The sequence below is a fragment of the Lynx rufus genome, unplaced genomic scaffold (assembly GCF_022079265.1).
Source record: "Lynx rufus isolate CCGP_SWC_20201006 ecotype Redwood Valley unplaced genomic scaffold, mLynRuf1.p SCAF_23, whole genome shotgun sequence".
NCBI lineage: Eukaryota > Metazoa > Chordata > Mammalia > Carnivora > Felidae > Lynx > Lynx rufus.
The window spans coordinates 15,077,592-15,097,244 of NW_025814838.1; the positions used below are offsets into that span (position 1 = coordinate 15,077,592).

Genomic DNA, 19,653 nt, shown 5'->3' on the forward strand with positions numbered 1-19,653 from the left:
GTGGGTTTCTCTAATTTTACAGCTGGGTGTATATTAATACCACCTGCTTCCAGCTGACTGTGAAGAGATACAGACAGCAGGGGGGGGGGGGTGTCAGGCTTCCCAGGACCATGAGCCCCACGTCCTGAAGTCTGGGTCCTGGAGTCCTTGTTTTGAACATCCTTTTTGGTGGCCAGGCACCTTGCAATACACTGGGGCTACAAGAAAGAACAAAGGGCAAAAATAGATCCAGCCCTTGACCATCGAGAGAGAAAGTCAGGAAAACACATAGCGCCAGAAATAGGTTTGATGAGACAAGGACTCAAGACTATTGGGTGTGAGAGGTGGGGGGAGGGCAGAAAGGAGAAGAAGACACCTAGAGGATGGGCAGAGGCCAGGTGAACTGGGTGAGGAGCTCACGAATGACTTTTTGAGGGAGAAATCTGAAATTGCAAGAGAGAGCAGATCAAAACCACAATGAGATACCACTTCCCAGCCATTTGAATGGGTATTATCAAAAAATAAATTAATGGGTGCACCTGGGTGGCTCGGTTGGTTAAACACCTGAGTCCTGATATTGGCTCCGGCTATGATCTCACGGCGGTGGGATCAAGCCCCATGTTGGGCCCCACACTGAGTGTGGAGCCTGCTTGGGATTCTCTCTCTCCCGCTCTGACCCTCCCCCCGCACATTCGCGTTCTCTGTCTCTCGCTCAAAATAAACTTAAAAAAAAATAAATAACATCTTTTTTAAATAATTACTTAATGAACGAAAATAACGAGCGTTGGCCAGGATGTGGACAAACTGGAACCCCTGCCTGTGGCCAGTAGGAATGAATGTACAATGAGGCAGCCGCTCCAGAAAACAGCAATACAGCGTCTCTTGAAAAAGCGAAACATAAAATTACCACCCGATCCAGCAATTCTACTTCTGGGTATTTATCCAAAAGAACGGAGAGCAGGGATGCAAACAGTCCTGTCGACACCCACGTTCATGGCAGCATTACTACAAATAGAAGCAACCCCGGTGTGCAGCCAGAGATGAGTAAAGCGGGGTGTGTGTGTGTGTGTGTGTACACAATGGAGTATTATTCAGCCTTAAAAAGGAAGGAAATTCTGACATACTGCAAAGGCGCAAACCCTGAAGACATTACGTTAAATGAAATAAGCCTTATCCATGTGGAGTATAAGTACACCTTACTTACAAGAAGTACTGAAGACACATTCATAGAGACGGAAAGGAGAATGGCAGGTGCCAGGGGCTGGGAGGAGGGAGAATGGAGAGTCCGTGTTTAATGGGGATGGACTGTGAACAAGGGGAAATGAAAAGGTTGTGAGGTGAATGGTGGTGATGGTCGTACAATGTATACACTTAGAATGGTTAAAATGGTCATCTTTAAGTTATATGTGTTTTGCCACAATTTAAAAGGGAGAAGAGAAGTTTGAGTCGTTAGCGTTTGAGCGAGGGCTAGGGAGAAAGGAGGGTAACAGAAAGGTAAGAACGAAGTACACTTCCAGACTCGACAGCTTCAGGACTGCAGAGACCAGCAGTGCCGTTCAAAATTTAGGATTTAACCATCTAAAGTGATCACTGAGCAATGAAAAGACAGAGGTACTGAAGACCTTCTCCCCCAGAGTCTAGCATTAACACTTTAGGGGCTGAATCATGAAGAGGTCCCAGGAGCCCCACCCCCGGCAGGGGCTGTGGCAGGAGGGGAACTCACAAGGCTCGGGTCGTGGTTTATCGACTGGATCGGAGTGTTGCAATGTCTTACCTGCCGTCTCCATGTCAGCCCTGGGTGTGTGGCAGGGCTTAGAGGAAGGGCAGAGACAGACAAAGCAGGGAGGGGAGAGACCTCGGAAGCCATGACAAGGTGTGTGTCCTCCGGCCCCACTCTGAAAAGAACCGTGACAGAACTTCAAGTAGGAGGCAGGGGAGCAGGCTGGTCACTGAAGACACCCCCGCCCCCGCCTGGCACAACGTGCACAGTGGACTAGAGAAGATGGCAACGGATGGCAGAAGGACAAAACAGGGCAGAGGGGAAGGACAAGAAGGCTGCAAGGAAGCCCAGGGGCTGTCAGGAAAGCTGGGTGAAGGGCAGAGCCATTCGCTAAGCAAGGAATACAGGAGCAAATGGGGGAGGTCAGGAAGATTCCGTCCTGGAACCTGCGATGAGCCTGCGGTACATCCAAACAGAGACACGTAAAAGAGGGGGCCGGGGGAGGGAGAACTCTCAGTAATGAACACACGGACAGCAGTTTTCACCAAGGAATTCGGGCAGTACTTGTATGCACAGAAATAAGAGCGAACAAAAGAATGAGAAGACGAACGATATTTAACATCTGAGGGTGTAGAAATGATAGTAGAAGGAAGCACAAAGCAGCAGTAAGTATGCCAGGACGTGGTGGCAGAGAGGGGGAAACTGTTTCAACGTCAGAGGGTCCTTGCTGCCCAAGGCTGCTGAACAGACGAGGAAGATCAGACTTATGCTCTACAGGACAGGCAGATCCATAATAGCAGGTGCGACTCTGGTATGTCCTGAACCAAGCGTATGACCTTGTCACAGACCGCCAACACATCACCTCATGACGATATGTTAGTGATTCACAAAAACAGCAAATTCCAAGGTTTTGCAGAGAAATGTCACCCATGCGGTCTGAACGTGTCCCTCCAAGACTCCTGCCCCTAAAGTGATGGTATTAGGAGGTGGGGCCTTAGGGAGAACGCTTAGGCCAAGAAGGTGGAGGCCTCGTGGAATGGGATCATGGCCCTTAGGAAAGAGGTTCCAGGGCGTCCCGTGCTCCTTCCATCCCGTAAGGACACAGAGAGAGGCACCAGCTATGGAGCAGAGAAGGGGCCCTCACTCAACCATGCCGGCACCTTGATCCTGGACCTCCCAGCCTCTAGAACTGTGAGAAATAAACTGCTGTTGCTTCTAGGCTCCTCCGGCTGTGGTCTCTCGTTACGGCAGCCCAAGCAGACCAAGACAGGCACAAGCTGCAGTGGGTCCGTCTCCGTTCTCCAGTACAATGAAAAATAATTCCTTTTTCCACACCGCATTCCACATTGACAACTTTGGGCAAAACCCTCCAATCCCAAGCCAAGCCTATGCAGAGCTCTCTGCCGCTTTTAATTCATCTTTAGTAACTTTAAAAAATCGATCTTTGCTCTCTTCCTTGGTAGCACTCTGGTACCTCAGAAATCACGAAAGATAGGACTGTGCAAATTGAAATATCGCATTTATGAATACATTTTTATTGAAGTACCTACATATTTCCCAAAAACTCTGCTAGGAGCTGGAAAGTCAAGAGGAAGTAAGACGCACATGATACCCTGCAGTCCCAAAGCTTACCATCCAATGGGGGTACACACATGTGAATATGGTGTGGTAAGGGAAAATGGAATCCCTGTCCTTTGTTCTCAAAGATGGGGATTAGCGAGCTTGTTCTGCAAAGGGTCAAATACCAGATACTTTAGACTTTATGGGACCAACAGTCTCAGTCACAGCCGCCTAAAAGCCACCATGCAAACTAAGTAGATAAACGCATGTGGCTGTGTTCCAATAAAACTTTATCTATAAAAAGAAGTAGCAGGACGTAGTTTGCTGACCTCTGCCCTAAGTGATCATAACTTAATACTTGCTGCTTAATTTACTCATGAATTCAAATGGGGGAAGGGAAAGGATCAGGATCTCTCAGAGAGCCCTCTTTCTGGAAACATACCATCATGAATAAAAGAGTAGGAGCTACAGAATCACAATCATGTAGACCTGAGTAAAAATCCCAGCTCTGCCACAATCATTAGTTCTGGAGCATTAAGAAAATGATTTCATCTCTTTGAGCCGTATTCTCTTCACCTATAAAACGGGGACACTATCATTCACTACGCACAGATGTTTCAAGAATAAAATGAAATCAGGAACGGAGGGTCTAACGAATCCCCTGGCTCACGGGAGGTGCTCAGAATGAGTCACTAGCAAACAAGGAAGCCAGGCCTGTGGTCAGCCAATTGATTAAAAAGGAGAAAACATCCTAGTGTTGTTTCCAAGATTAACGTGCTATGCACAACTTTCCTCTCATTTCTGGAACACAGGCCTTTGACTTTTTTTTTAAGTTGTCTTGCTTTTCTCTACTGTTTAAGCTAGGACGTGTTTGGATGTGTGTCAACAGAGATCCAACTCAAGATGGCTTAAACCATTAGGAAACGTTTAGACATTTACACATCAAGTCCAGAGGTAAGGCAGGTCTGGAGTTGGTTAATTCAGAAGCTCAGTGACACTACCAAGGAACCAGGTACCTTCCATCTTTCTGAGCTGCTCTGTCCTCAGATCTGTCCCCCTTCATCACAAGATCATTGCCAAAGTTCCAAACATCACAGTCTCAAGCAACAACCCAAGGCCACAAAGTAAGTCTTCTCTCCTATTTCCGTTCAGCTGGCAATAAATTTTCTCAGAAGCCCACAGCAGACTTCTCCTTCCTTAACGGCGTCTTGGGTCTGTACTAAAAGCAGCTACTGGCAAGCTGGTCATCATTACGGCTGGCCTGATCTGGTCTGGATTCACTGCCCCTGCAGCTAGCTCCAGGCCTGAAGCTCTTGGCCACCCAACATCTGAACAAAATCAGCATTCTCTCAGCAAGAAGGGACAGAACTGCTGGGGGAGGAATAACCAATGCCTGCTGGGATTATTCACACTGACCTGCCTCACTGCAAGGCACATAGACTGCAGGCCCGGACTCTGAAAATGCAGACTCCCCTCTCGCCATCCCCAAATCAATCTTTTGTGTAGATAAATCCAGCCACTTATCAAAAAGGGAACAGTTCCCCCAGACACAAGCAGGCTCTCACACCTGGGGTTTAAATCCCAAAGAGGACACACTGGGTAACCTCATCCCAAGCATGTCTGGGTCCCACACAACCCACATGTCTGCACCATCTATTCGAGGAGATCTCAGCGAGGCTTGGACACTGCTCCCACACCTGCAGACAATGCGCGACAAGACAAAGCTGAGCTGGTGGCATAACTGTTTGTAATCACGTCTGCCCTACCAACATTTCACAATTCAGGGATGTTTGGGTAAAAACTCCCCAAGTCAAAAAACAAACAAATGAACCCTGAATGCTAAGCCAAAAACAAATCAAAAATGCCGAACAGACAAGCAAACTAGGGAACGGGGGGGTGGGGGGGAGGGGGGCAGAGAGGTGGATGCAGGTGCTGGCTAAAAACCTCACAAAACTGGAGGAAATCTGCCTGCACAACCCCTGTCTCAGGCTACAGTTCATCACAGAAGGAAAACCTGACGCCTGACTTATAGGAAAGTAACCGAGATGGCCACACATGAAGGGGGCCATCTAGCAACAGGAAAAGGCACACACTCAAAGTGTCACTTCAAGGGGCCACTTTCTCAGCTTTGAAAGAGGAGTCCAGACAGACCACCTCTCCCACAAAAACAACTGAAAGCGCTAGGCAGTTATTTAACCGAAACAAAACTGGGGACCTGGGAGGTCCCGGGGACCTTGCTGCCCAGGCAAGACTTAAAGAACTCAGACCCCAAAGAGAAGGGAAGTCCACGGACAGTCCTACGCTTGGGGCCTTACTTCGCCCTCGAGGCTTCTTCCGGCTACAGAGTTTCTGACGAGAAGCTAAACAGAGCTTTCAGAATTTCCACAAGGTCTGAAAGGAAAAAATTAGAGCTCAGAACCAGCAGAGGAGGATGGAAACTGGTAAACAGCTCAGGGATCCAATGTGGGCTGGACTAAAGTGTCCCCCGAAAATTCCTGTCCGTCTGAAACCACAGAATGTGACTTTACTTGGAAAAAGGATCTTGCAGATGTAACTAGTTAAGTTGAGGTAATACTGGAGTAGGGTGGGGCTAAATCCCAATGGGCTGTTGTTCTAAGGGGAGAGAAGGACAAGGAGACAGAGACACAGAAGGAAGAGGCCACGGGAAGACACAGGCCCAGACTGGACTGAAGCAGCTACAACCAGGACCGCCAAGGACGGAAGACAACCACCGGAAGCTGGGCACGCATTCTCCCTCAGAGCATCCAGAAGGGACCAACCGTGCCAACACCCAGATTCTGCATTCCTGGCCTCCACACCAGGAGACAATAAATTTCTCTCTGCTGTTTTGAGCCACCCAGGGTGTGGAAGTTTGTTATGGCAGCTCTAGGAAACGGATATACGCTGGAAACCCCAAATAACTAGTCCTAGCAGTAAGGCAAAAGCAGAAATAGATCAGCCCTCGCAAATGCTGAAGCCCAGGCACGAAACGCTCAGTCCTCGACAGGAGAAAACTGATCTTCCTCTATTGTACTCACCTGAGCAGCAAGAGTGACGTCTCTCTGAAGAAAGAGAACATCATCCCAAGCTTCCAACTACACCTGGGACTCAGTCACATACACAACATACACAACACCTGGGACTCAGTCAAAACTACCAAGCACATGCCGAAGACAAGAATGCACTCAATATCAAGACGACAACAAAAAATAAGGGGCTTCTGGCGATGGCCAAGTGAGAAGTTAACAAATCCTCTCCCTAGAAAGCAAGTTTATAACTAGACAGAAATGAAAGAGACCACCATTCCGCACTCTGGAAACTGACTTCAGGGGTTTACCATCTGAGAAGTGTTTATGTTCGAAAACTGCTAAATTTCAGGTAAGAACAGCAAGAATGCTAACAACACAACACTATCTCAGCTGTCGGGGGCACAGTCAACAGTAAATGTGGGCCCAGAGCCAGAGATCCTGAAGCTGAAGAAAAGCTAGAAATCCATCTTTCAGCACAAAATCTCATCATTTTTAAATGTTGAGAACTTTAAAAAAAATTTTTTTAAGCACACTGTACAAGGGCACCAGTTTCTAAACTCAGCCCAATGTGCACCCCAACCCCAGCTGAACAAACGCAGTCCGGCCCGGCAGACCCTCAGTACTATCGACTGTATTGTGATTTTCGACAGTATCATTTTGTTCAGTCATTACCTTGAACTCCGTTCTCCTCTCTTCAAAAGGTAATGTTCCTCATGTGTAAACAGAGCTACTGCAACAGCCTGTGGGTTAATTCACTGTTATCCTATTGTCCCCTGTCGCTTCCAGTCCAGTTAACTGGGCTACAGTGGTCTACAGAGGAGCAACAAAGGGCAGGGCACCAGGCCTCCTGCCTGAAGAGGGGGGAGCTGACAGCAGCCAGGAATCTGACATCAGTCTGACCTGGCTGGAAGCCTCAGCTCTGCCATTTACTAGCTATGCGAAAGTGAGCAACTTATTCACTTATCTGAGCCTCGGTGGCATCATCCGAAAAATAAGGGCATCATCACCCAGCCTGCAAAGCTGCTGCCAGGTTATCAAGCACCAGCTCTGGCAGCTCTGTGCCCAGGCCTGGGCTCTGCACGCGCTTTCTCATCAAGCCCCCACCACAAAACCGTGACCTTATTTTACACACGAGGAAATGGAAGCTCAGAGAGAGGATGTCCCAGGGAGCTCACGTGTGACGAGTCACAGAGCGGGATTTCTAGGGTCACACGTCACCGGCTCTAGGGTCTGGTATTAACTGCAAAGCTACATAAAGGGCCCAGGCCAGCAGCCAGCAGGGACGAGGGAGCACAGTGACACTCATTCACATCCAACCCTCCTCTCAAGATTTCATTTTCTCCATTCCGCCTGCTACGGTCATTCCAATGGCTTTACGAGCAGCTGTGAACAGCCACCAATCTGATTCTTCCTGACTCCTAGCAGCTGAAAACCCACCACCGCCCCCCCCATACAAGGATTTAATAAAATGTTCAATAAGAGGAAAGAGGCTCTAATCAGCCAAGGACCATGTGTACCAGTGACTGGTTAACTGCACCGCGACAAGACTGAAGGAAGCCCTTGGCAGCCACTCGCGGGCTAAGCCAGTTCGGTCTTTCCCCTGCTCCTAATTGCCAGGAGGCCCGGAACCCCTTCCACGGCAGAAAGCAAAGCAGAGACCCTGCTCACCGGCTGGGGTCTGTTCCGGATGCAGGTGCGGAAAGGGCACCGAGACACCGGGAAGCAGCGTGAATGAACAGTGGCCACAGCCTCACACGTGTGCTGGTGCTCCTCTGATCACCAGGCCCAAGTAAGAGAAAGACACGAATCCTAGTCCGGGTAGGGCCAGACAGAGCCATCCTGCACGGCCGAAGGTTGGAGCCCCCGTGGGAGGAGACGGAGGAAGAGTCTACGCGTTTAAAGGGTGTTGGGAGAGGAGGGTAACTGGTTACATGGTGACTAGGCTCTAGGAACCGAGGCGGCCTCGGCGGAAGCCTCCGGACAGCCCCCCAGGGAGACGGAATGTACATCAGCCTCACCGGTGAAAACAACGAAGGCGCAGCAGGGGCGCTGCCCTAGGGTCCACCAGCCTTACCCTCAGGGCCTGACTCCAAAGCCAACGTTGCCTCCCACCGGGCCAGCGGCTGCCCTCGTCAGACGCAAGCAGACCCAAGGCCTCGTGGCCTACCCCACACTGGTTTCTCTCAAGTAGCTGCGCACGGACAGGGAAGAAGGAAACGAGAAGAAACACGAGGGCCCAACATGGCGAGGAGGACCATGGCGAGGAGGACCCTGGGAGGACCCCTCCAGCAGCTCATCAACCAGCCCAGAGCACTGAGCCGGCTGCATGTGGAGGACAGAAGCCACCAAGACGGCAGAGGCCAACATCCTAGGCGACCGAGGCAGCAGGCGGTGGCTTCCACAAAGAATGAGGCCCTTGCAGGTGGCTCCTGTCCGACCCGGCACCGTATGTCCCCAAAACTTAAAGAAGGGACCCAGGAGCACAGAAGAAAAATCAACGGTGACGGGAATCCCTCTCGTGGCTGTCCCCTGACCCCAAGGGGAAGCACGTTCGCTTGTGAACAGGAGCAACTGGGGAGATGAACGACAGAGCTGAGAATCCAAGGAAGGCAGACACACAACACGAGGGAGGGGGAGGGGGAGGGGGAGGGGGAGGGGGAGGGGGAGGGGGAGGGGGAGGGGCAGAGGCAGAGAACTGTCTTGTCTGGCAGAGAATTCCCACAGACGCCCCGGCCAGACACCGCGAGGGCCAACGGTCAGCTATGAGCGAGGGGCCCTCCGAGCATTTCAGTCAGCAGTGACACGCACGTTGCCACAATGACAAGATTCAGGAACTCAGAGCAGCACCCACAAGCAGGGTCTGAAAGAACCTACTCTTTAAAATGTCCTGGAGGGGGGCCCCTGGGTGACTCTAAGCGTCTGACTTCGGCTTAAGCGTCCGACTTCGGCTCAGGTCATGATCTCACAGTCCGTGAGTTCGAGCCCCGTGTCGGGCTCTGTGCTGACAGCTCGGAGCCTGGAGCCTGTTTCAGATTCTATGTCTCCCTCTCTCTCTGCCTCTCCCTGTTCATGCTCTGTCTCTGTCTCAAAAATAAATAAACGTTAAAAAAAATTTTTTTTTAAATAAAATGCCCTGGAGGAAGGGCAGAGTACGTATCTTATAGGACATGAGATGCTTCTAGGTTCAGATCCAAAGCAAATCGCTTCGAACAGTTTCCTCATCTGCACAATGGAGAAAATAAGGTCCCTGCTACTCACAAGGCTGCCGAATGAGCTAATTGACATAAAAGACTGACGAGGTTCCAGGCTTGTGCAAACTGCTCCTATGTGTCAGTAGCCATTATTAACACTGGCCCCGTCGGTCAGACACACAGGAGCAGGACACATGGGAAATGCTCTGGCAACACACATACGGACAGTAGCAGAGGCGTAAGCTCAGAGACCTGCTGTCGCTGTTGCTGAAGACAGACTTGACCGCGGAATGGTGTGCTATCCCCACGCACAAAATTAGAACACGTTGAGTTCCCAGCGATTGCCAGCCACGCTGGTCACATATGCACCTTGGCTGCAGCACCCCGAGCCCCCAGAGATGGCAACCCGCGGCTCCAAGGGGTCCGCAAAGGACAACGCCAACAGTGACCGCGGGTAAGACTTTCTCACTCGTGGATTTCTGCACCACCACGCTCCCCCCACCCCCGTCCCACACGATTAAAAAATAAATGAAAACTTTTTAAAAGGAGGGCAACAGAAAAGACCTCATCCTCTGCGCTGCATCAGGCCAAGCAGTACCTGTTTCTGTTTTGCTGGCGAAGCCTGCTGCCTGTTTGATTGCGGCCGCCGTGAGCGCCAATCCCCGGCTCCTCTTCAGGCCATGCTGCAGGACGGCCTCAAACTGGGCGCACAGACAGGTCACCCTGCGAGAGAACCAGTGATTCATCAGTCCGCCTGTGAAGGGAGACAGACAACCAGGGCAGCCCCAGCACCTCCGGGGAGGGGGTGTGTCAGCGGTTGTAAAGCTCAGCGGGAAGGTACACACTGGACAGCTGGATTGGCAGTCAGGTAAGCGACACGGAATTGACTGGGGCCTCTCCACACACCTCTCCCCGTTTTTGTTCATTTCACATAAGTCCAGGAAGCCCCACAAAGTCTGGCCACATTCATCAGACTCCTGAACGCATAGTAACAATTCACAGGAAACAAGGGAAATGGAATTGGTGCCAGCCATCAGAGGAGAAAAGAATAAAATCCAATTTAAAAACAGATCAGTTAGGCTTAGGGAGGGGTTGGCTGCTAACTGTATCCAATTCACAAGTTCCAACTCTAATTCATATCACATGTACTTTAAAGAATTAGATTATCTTTGAAGAGATTGAATGCACCAGCCTGCCAAATTGGAAACATTGTATAATTTCATGGCCTGTTACATACACTAAAAAAATAATATGAATTCTGATTCTTGTTCTTTATTTTGTTGCAAGAATATTGTGAAGTCAGATCCAGAGTTAATGGAAAGAATTTTCAATTAAGTTACAACTACTGTGGATTCAATTAAATTTATTTCTCAATAACCAAGGAAATAGGAGTTTCAAGATGATGTTGGCAAAGAGAGGAGGTCACAGCTACTATGTCCTATTCTTAACAACCATCCCAGGGCTCTTGGGCCCCAAGGCCCATCGGGTCTGTGGACTTCAGAGACCCTTCCATTCACTCATACAACATACGTTAAGAAATCCTGAATTCCTCTGTGCCAGGCTCTATTAATCTAGGCTCTGAGGATACAAAGACATACCAAGGTCTCTGCCTCACCACATTTGCATGGTTCTAACAGAGGGAGATACACAAACTGAGCAGACCATTTCAGTTATGAGAACTTTGAAGAAAATAAAACAAGACGAGGTGACAGGTGGAGACACATCAGGAACAGGCTTAGATTCGGTGGCCCAAATGGAGGTAACCTTGGAGTTACGACCTGGATGTGACAAGACATAGCAGGCTGGGCAGGGGGACCCAGTGCAAAGGCCCGGAGGCCATCACCATCTGGCTCAACCTTGCCTAACTTCAGGCATTTCCTGATCCACTCACCTCCACACCTGTAGCAATAATACTCCAAGAGTTTATTGCTCTGTGGGTGGTAAAATATTTTCATAGCCATTATTTCATTAACTCTTTCCACCAACATTATGATACAGGTGGTATTACATCCATTTTACACCTTAAAAAAAACAGGCTTAAAGACATTTCAGAGACAGTAACATGAGTACATAATAAGCAGCAATATAAGACAGTACATAATTAACAACATCTGTACTCCAGTCCTGCCCAAGCCTGAACTGATCCAAGGTAGTTTCCAATACACCCCATACCAAGACAAACATGCTTATTCTAAGACAAATGTCCTCTCTCTCCCATACCCCACTTTTACTCGAGTCCTCTGCCTGCACCAGAAAAGCCTAACAGAGCATCAAATACCCAGCATTCATACATTCACTCTCCAGCCTGTTCTCATGACAAACATCACTAATCCATCCCAGCATTCCAGGCGACCACTGCCAATGATCAAAGCTGGCCCTCCACAGGAAAGAAACCTATGTGGCATCCCAAACCGAACAAGTGTCCTCAACTATGCTGGTTTCCAGCTCCTACCTTGGCTCTCCTGCAACTGGCTCAATGTCTGGTACACAGGACATGCTCCCTAAATCCTTTCTCAGCGGGCAGGAAAATGAGTAAATAATCTTGAACCGTGAGTCCCAGATTACTCCCCCACACTGGAACAACCCTCTTTGCTGGGCAGATGTCACCCTTAAATATGAGCTGTGCCTATGCCAGTCTCTCTGCAAGTTTACCCAGGTACACATTTAAGGGCTTCCTGAAAGCTGGGACACCTAGCAAAACTATCTAAATTCCACAGCAACCAAAAGACGTATGGCAAAATGGAGCCCAGCCAAAGCCCCATCCCGGGAGGAATACACCAGAATTATTATTCTCCATAATAAACCACAGCCTGTACCTTTAAGCAAATTATCGGCAAATATGGTAATGAAATCGACAATCCCTGTTAGTTTGCTTGGTTCTAGTGCACAAGTCAGTAAGTGTCCCGCCAACTCTAGATAATATCTGGCCCCTAAAGAGAATGGAATGCAGGTGAACAGCACAAACCCAGTCCCCAAGGCTCAGGTTACATCATCAGTATTACCTTCCAGATGCAGACATGTCACAATCAACCTAATGCAGCAGAAAACCCACAGGGGGTACTAATCCTATAATTAATTCATTGCGATGACCGCCTTGCCAAAGGCCATTCTGTTTATCACCCTCCCCATGTCCCCTTTTCACTTCCCATTCTACCTGACCTTGTACCTACTGGTCATTCAAGACTTGGCTCGAGGGTCCCCCTTTTCACTTCCCATTCTACCTGACCTTGTACCTACTGGTCATTCAAGACTTGGCTCGAGGGTCCCCTCCACCAGGAAGCCTTCCTGAGTGCTTCCTCATTTTGAGCTTCTTTCTAGTACGGCACTTGACCAACCTCTCTGTTAATGAGCTGCTTCCTAGAGCTGTCTCCTCTCGCTAACTTGAGTTCCCAGACACCAGGGATCATGCCTCGTGCATCTTCAGTGTCCCAGTATGTAGCACAAGTGTGGTAACCGTGGCCAAAATGGTGCCTCCCCTGGGGGACTCAGAATACAGACTTGCACATTCAGGCGGGAGACGCGTCTCAGGAGATGTTGTACAATTCGTATTTCGGGCCCAGGTCGGTTGAATCAGGCAGAACACACTTGTCCAACCACACACATCTCTACCTCGTTAACGCATGGCGGACACACTACAGGCGCTGATTTATGACCTCACACCCTAAGGCTTCCATTTCTTCTCATCTTTACTCATTTCTATGATAATTCCTGCAAAGCAAAGGGACACCTGCTTGAGCGGGGCTCTTCATTTTCTCAGCTTGGTCTCTCCTATTTCCCAGAATGCTCTCTGCTAAATGCTTTCTGGCATCACTGTGGTGGGCTGGCTGCCTCCATGGCATTTCATCACATCCAACTTCTAATGTAAGTCAGTGAATTGGGCATGTTTTTAATTAAGTCGGGGGACTTAACAGCAAATGTTTTCATATTTTTAAAAATTTTTTAATGTTTATTTTTGAGAGGAAGAGTGCAAGTAGGGGCAGGCGGTGCAGAGAGAGAGGGAGACACAGAATCCGAAGCAGGTTCCAGGCTCTGAGCTATCAGCACAGAGCCCAACGTGGGGATTCAACTCACAAACTGTGATATCAAGACCTAAGCCAAAGTCAGACACTTAACTGGCTGAGCCACCCAGGCACCCCTGTTTTCATTTTTTTATTGATTTTTTTTAATTTACATCCAAATTAGCACATAGTGCAACAATGTTTTCAGGAGGAGATTCCTTAATGTCCCTTACCCATTTAGCCCATCCCCCCCCAACAACCCCTCCAGTAACCCTCTGTTCTCCATATTTAAGAGTCTCCCTGTTTTCATATTTTTAAAATCACCAATCAAGAGGCACCTGAGTGACTCATTCGGTTGAGCATCCGACTTTTTATTTTTTTTTTAACATTTATTTACTATTGAGAGACAGAGAGACACAAAGGGTGAGCAGGGGAGGGGCAGAGAGAGGAAGACACAGAATCTGAAACAGGCTCCAGGCTCTGAGCTGTCAGCACAGAGGCTGACATGGGGCTTGAACCCACAAAACGGTGAGATTATGCCCTGAGCCAAAGTCAGTCACCCAACCAACTGAGCCACCCAAGTGCCCCAGCATCCGACTCTTGATTTCGGCTCAGGTCATGATCCCAGAGTCATGGAACTGAGCCCCACATCAGGCTACACACTAAGCATGGAACCCGCTTGGGATTCTCTCTCTCTCCATCTCTCTTTCTCTCTGCCTCTCTCCCCCACTCCCGCTCTCTCTTTAAGATAAAAAAAAATTTTTAATTTAGGGGCACCTGGGTGGCTCAGTCGGTTAAGCATCCAACTTCGGCTCAGGTCATGATCTCGTGGTTCGTGAGTTCAATCCCCACATTGGACTCTGTACTGATGCTCAGGGCCCAGAGCCTGCTTCAGATTCTGTGTCTCCCTCTCTCTCTGCCCCTCCCCTGCTGATGCTCTATCTCTCTCTCTCAAAAATAAATAAAACATTAAAAGAAATTTAAATAAAAAGCACTAGTCAAAAAAAAAAATCACAAGTGTTTACACATACAACTGTTTACCAGATGAAGAGATACATCGACTGTGGTGTATCGATACAGAACACTGCTCAGAACCCCCTACAAAGGGGTGAAAAACTGACACTACAACGAAGATGAGCCTTGGAAACACTATGCTAAGGGAAAGAAGTCAGACCCAAAAGGCTACACAGCGCAGGATTCCATGAAACGCTGAGAAAAGGTAAATATATACAAACCAAAAGTCAATCCGTGGTCGCCTAACGCTGGAATCAGGGGTTAACTATAAATTGGCACAGGAGGAAAGTTTGGCACGATAAAAATGTCCTAAAACTATATTGTGGTTAATGGTTGCACAACTCTATAAAAGTACTGAAAAAAAAAAATCAGTGCATTGTACCCTTACAAGAGGTAGATTTGTATGGTATGTATATTAGACTTCAAAAAAGCTATTTAAAAAGAAAAAAAAAAAACGGTCCTCAAGGTGCTCAGTAAAGCTTGATAAAGGAGTTCATGTATGGAAAATCAAATAGCCTGCTCCGGCTGAATGTAAAAGTTATCTACCACCAGCACAGGGGGACACGGCATGAGCTTAACTAGTTTACTGCTGAAATTCTGCAAGCTGCGACCTCTATTTCAAGACTCCTTAACCTGCCACATCAATCTACAGTAAGATTCTTAAGAATCCTCTACTTTTTTATGGCAAACGTTAGAACAACAGACAGGATCAACAATAAAAGTAACCTTATGAAGGAGGGCACATTTCAAAGCGCTCCTTTCACGTGTTAGAGGAACCTTTTGGAGAAAACCAAGTACAGTTATGAAAATGGACTGGATTATCCTCATGTGGAAAGCTCCAATGTCACCTGGAGTGGAGTCAACTGTACCCCTAAAAATCAGGCAATTAACAGCATCAGCCCTGTGTCAGATTTAAGGCAGTACAATCACACCAGCCTTGCTAAGGCAAGGCCGTGACATGACAACCATTTGCAGCGGCTATACTCTGTATTTGTGCCTTATGAACTAACTTTTCCAAAGGGCACATCCTGTAGCCTGTGAATTTCACTGGCAAAGACCAGTCCTCCGCTGCAATCTACAAGTCCGATAAAGATTTACAAATGAAAATATTCGAAACACATTATCTGCACCTGTGGAAAGTTAAAAACACCTAAAGAGCTGACACTGGGAACTAGTTGAATGAACAGTAACAGAGCATACTGTCAAATGCTATTCAGCCCTTAAAACTCACACCAAGAGCTTCTAGTGAAGACCCACAGGTTTAAAATATAAAATGAAAAGTAAGCGGGATATAAAACTACATACTGGGGCGCCTGGGTGGCTCAGTCGGTTAAGCGTCCAACTTCAGCTCGGGTCACGATCTCGCGGTCCGCGGGTTCGAGCCCCACGTCAGGCTCTGGGCTGATGGCTCAGAGCCCGGAGCCTGCTTCCGATTCTGTGTCTCCCCCTCTCTCTGCCCCTCCCCTGTTCATGCTGTGTCTCTGTCTGTCTCAAAAACAAATTTTAAAAAAACGTTAAAAAAAATTTTTTTTTAAAAAACTACATACTAAGTCTCTCAAGCATGCTAAAAAAAAATCCTAAAGGGAATTAGGTGAAAAAAATTAAGAGCCACTTCGTAAAAGAATTACTGCTGATGTCTTTCTTGCCTTTATGCTTTCCTGAACTTAGCTCCTTTCCAAAATAAGCATTAAAGAAATATTCTTATCTCAAAAACCAGAAATATTGCTACCTTGAGCTACAACAAATGAAGAAATATGATTTAAAAGTTAGTGTACAACTATTTTAAATGCTTATAGAGAACTTGAAATACATTTCTTTTTAAGTTTAGATCATAATGTTAAGCAAAAAAAAAAAAAAGGAGATCTAAAAAAAGATTTTAAAAAGTGTTTCTAACCCACAAATAAAAAATACTGCAGGGGCACCTGGGTGGCTCAGTCACTTAAGGATCCGAGTTTGGCTCAGGTCATGGTCTCACGGTTCGTGATTCCAGCCCCGCTTCAGGATTCATCATCCTCTGCCCTCCTGAGATTCTCTCTCTCTCTCCCTCTCTGACCCTTGCTCACTCATACTCTCTCTCTCTCTCTCTCTCTCTCTCTCTCTCTCTCTCTCCCTCTCTCTCTCTCTCTCAAAAGAAGAAAAAGAGGGGCACCTGGGTGGCTCAGTTGGTTAAGTGTCTGACTTTGGCTCAGGTCATGATCTCACGGTTCATGGGTTCGAGCCCTGTGTTGGGCTCTGTGCTGACAGCTCAGAGCCTGGAGCCTGCTTCAGATTCTGTGTCTCTCTCTCTCTGCCCCTTTCTGGCTCACGCTCTGTCTCTCTCTGTCCCTCAAAAGTACATAAATGTTAAAAAAAAAAATTTTTTTTGTAAAAAAAGAAGAGAAAGAAAAGATGCTCAAGGGGAACCTGGGTGGCTCAGCTGGTGAAGCACCTGACTCTTGATTTCAGCTCAAGTCATATTCTCACGGTAGAGGAGTTTGAGTCCTGCATCAGGCTCCACACTGACAGTGTGCAGCCTGCTTGGGATTCTCTCTCCCTCTCTCTCTGCCCCTTCCCTGCTCGCTCACTCTCTCTCTTTCAAAAATAAATAAATAAACTTTAAAAAAAAAATAAAAACTAGTAGAATTAAAAAACTAAAAATAATTAGAACGATTATTGGAACCGTAACTTGGAAAGGTAACCATAACTTGGAAAGGGTTCGGCCAAGAGAGAAAATGCAGAAGCAGAACGTTACATATGATTCAATTTTCGTAAAACAATAGCAATAAAACCTGTGTTTTATTTGTAAAAATTCTGAGAACATGGAGAAAACCGCAGAACAAATAAATCTCGGTCATGAACACAAGGTACCCAGAGGGAGGGAAGGGAGTAAAAAAGAGAGCAAAAAAAAAAGTTGACACAGAACCAGAAAAAAAAATGCAAGCCTGGTAAGGCCGAAAACTCACAAGGCAATAGTTTTCTTTTTTTTTTTTCAACGTTTATTTATTTATTTATTTATTTATTTTTTGGGACAGAGAGAGACAGAGCATGAACGGGGGAGGGGCAGAGAGAGAGGGAGACACAGAATCGGAAACAGGCTCCAGGCTCTGAGCCATCAGCCCAGAGCCCGACGCGGGGCCCGAACTCACGGACCGCGAGATCGTGACCTGGCTGAAGTCGGACGCTTACCCGACTGCGCCACCCAGGCGCCCCAAGGCAAAAGTTTTCAAGACAGTGTTAAGTGTGAGCGTATGAGGGTGTAAAAAGAAATTAAAAAAATCAAATGTATGTTCTACCAGAAGAGCAAGAAATCAAAACAATGAGCAATTCTTAAATGGGTTAAATCGTAATTTCTGACCATTTTCACAAGTTATTAACACCAACACAGGATCTGTCTTCTCTGGGGTGGACAGACCTCCAGCTCTCTCCAGAAGCAAACACTGTCCCGGCTTCTCCCGGCAGAAGAGACATTTCAAAATCAGGAACAGGGGCTGGCGGCTGGGAAGGAAATCAGCTGAAGGGGCTGGTGACATTAAAAGGGGAAAAGAACGGAGACAAGAGTCCCTGGATGCAGAAGGAGGGAATAAATGGGAAAGGAGACACAGAAGGGACATAAGCCAGTGGCCCATGGGTCTCCAAGCCTGGTGGGAACCCACAGTCTGGGACAAAGAAAACTTCACGCCAAAGCCTGCTTTCAAACAAAAGGGAACAATTGAAAACCAGTTTGTTCTGATTTCTGGCCGCACCTTAGAGCCAGAGAACGGACGTCTCATCCTCCGTGTCCAGTCAGCACCTCAGGCTTATCAAGGCTCAGTCACAAAGCTTCTCGATCCTTCCGTCTCTCCTCCCAAGAACACTCCCTCCACCCAGCCCCCCTGTCCCCTGCTCCCCGGGCCCCATCGCACCCCACCCATCCCCCCCACCTCCTCGGGAAATGCAGATCTGACTATATTGTCTTTTATTTCTCTCTCACCCACGCCACACTTTGCCATGGCATACAGAACATGACACAATTTCAGAAGGGACACAGATGAACATTTCTATGTTAATCACTTCAATGCATCAAGAAAATCTATAACCAGCCGTCCGTCTTTGATATCACTGATGCTGTTACTTAGGACAAGTCCAAAGTCATAAGCCAGGGCCTTCAAATTCCACCACAAGCCAACACCTGGCTCAGACGGTATAGAGAAATGGCAAAAACTGTGAAAATGGTATGCAAATAGCCACAGCCTAGGAAATGACACCGTAACTGGGGTGCCTGGGGGGCTCAGTCAGTTAAGCATCCAACTCTTGATTTCAGCTCAGGTCGTGATCTCACAGTTCATGAATTCAAGCCCCATACTGGGCTCTCCGCTGATAGCGTGGAACCTGCTTGGGACTCTCTCTACTTCTCTCTGGCCCTCCCCTGCTCTCTCTCTCTTAAAATGAATTAAAAAAAAAAAAAAGAGGGGCACCAGGGTGGCTCAGTCAGTTGAGCGTCTGACTTCAGCTCAGGTCATGATCTGGTGGTTCATGAGTTCGAGCCCCATATCAGGCTCACTGCTGTCAGCCTGTCGGCACACAGCCCGCTTTGGATCCTCTGTCCCCCTTCTTTCTGCCCCTTCCCTACTTACACTCTCCCTCTCAATAAATAAATAAAACATTAAAAAGACAACAACTTAGGGGCACCTGGGTGGCTCGTCAGTTAAGCAATGGACTCTTGGTTTCACCTCAGGTCATGATCTCACTGTACAGGAGTTCGAGCCCCGGGTCAGGCTCCGCACTAACAATGCTTGGGATTCTTCTCCCCCTCTCTTTCTGCCCCTCCCCAGGTCCTGCTCAATCGCTTGCTCTCTCTCTCTCTCTCAAAATAAATAAATAAACTTAAAATAAAATAAAATTTAAAAAAAAATAAAGAAAAAGAAAAACAATGATACCCTAATGGATAAAGTTCAAACACCTAGTGACTTTCCAGATCACCTCCCAACACCTGCAACACATCATCCACAATCCCCCCTTTTGCTCATGCCTGCCTCCACCTTCGCACTTGCTACTCGTGCTGCTGGAATTCCCATTCTTCCCATGTGACCACTAAAGACCCAGTACTCACCTCTCACGTCTATACAATGTAATTGTTACTACAGGCCTCCTTGACTGTGCGCAATTTACATGCCCTTCTCCTGGACTCAATCAGAGAAACATCT

The 19,653-nt window shown here is 47.7% G+C and overlaps 1 protein-coding gene across 10 annotated transcripts in view; it reads right to left on the bottom strand.

Moving 5' to 3' along the window:
* The window catches only part of SNX29 (sorting nexin 29), a 499,996-nt gene that overhangs the window by 449,634 nt on the left and 30,709 nt on the right, over positions 1-19,653 (bottom strand). For 9 of the 10 annotated variants that reach the window (XR_006963587.1, XR_006963584.1, XR_006963586.1 and 6 more), the window contains exon 4: positions 10,078-10,202. The exons of the other annotated variant lie outside the window; for it this stretch is intronic. Coding sequence is in view for 5 of the 9 variants with exons in the window: in XM_047087507.1 (XP_046943463.1) it covers positions 10,078-10,202 (125 nt within the window). In the remaining 4 variants the exon portion in view is untranslated. The remainder of the gene's footprint in view (positions 1-10,077; positions 10,203-19,653) is intronic. 10 annotated transcript variants of the gene reach the window in all.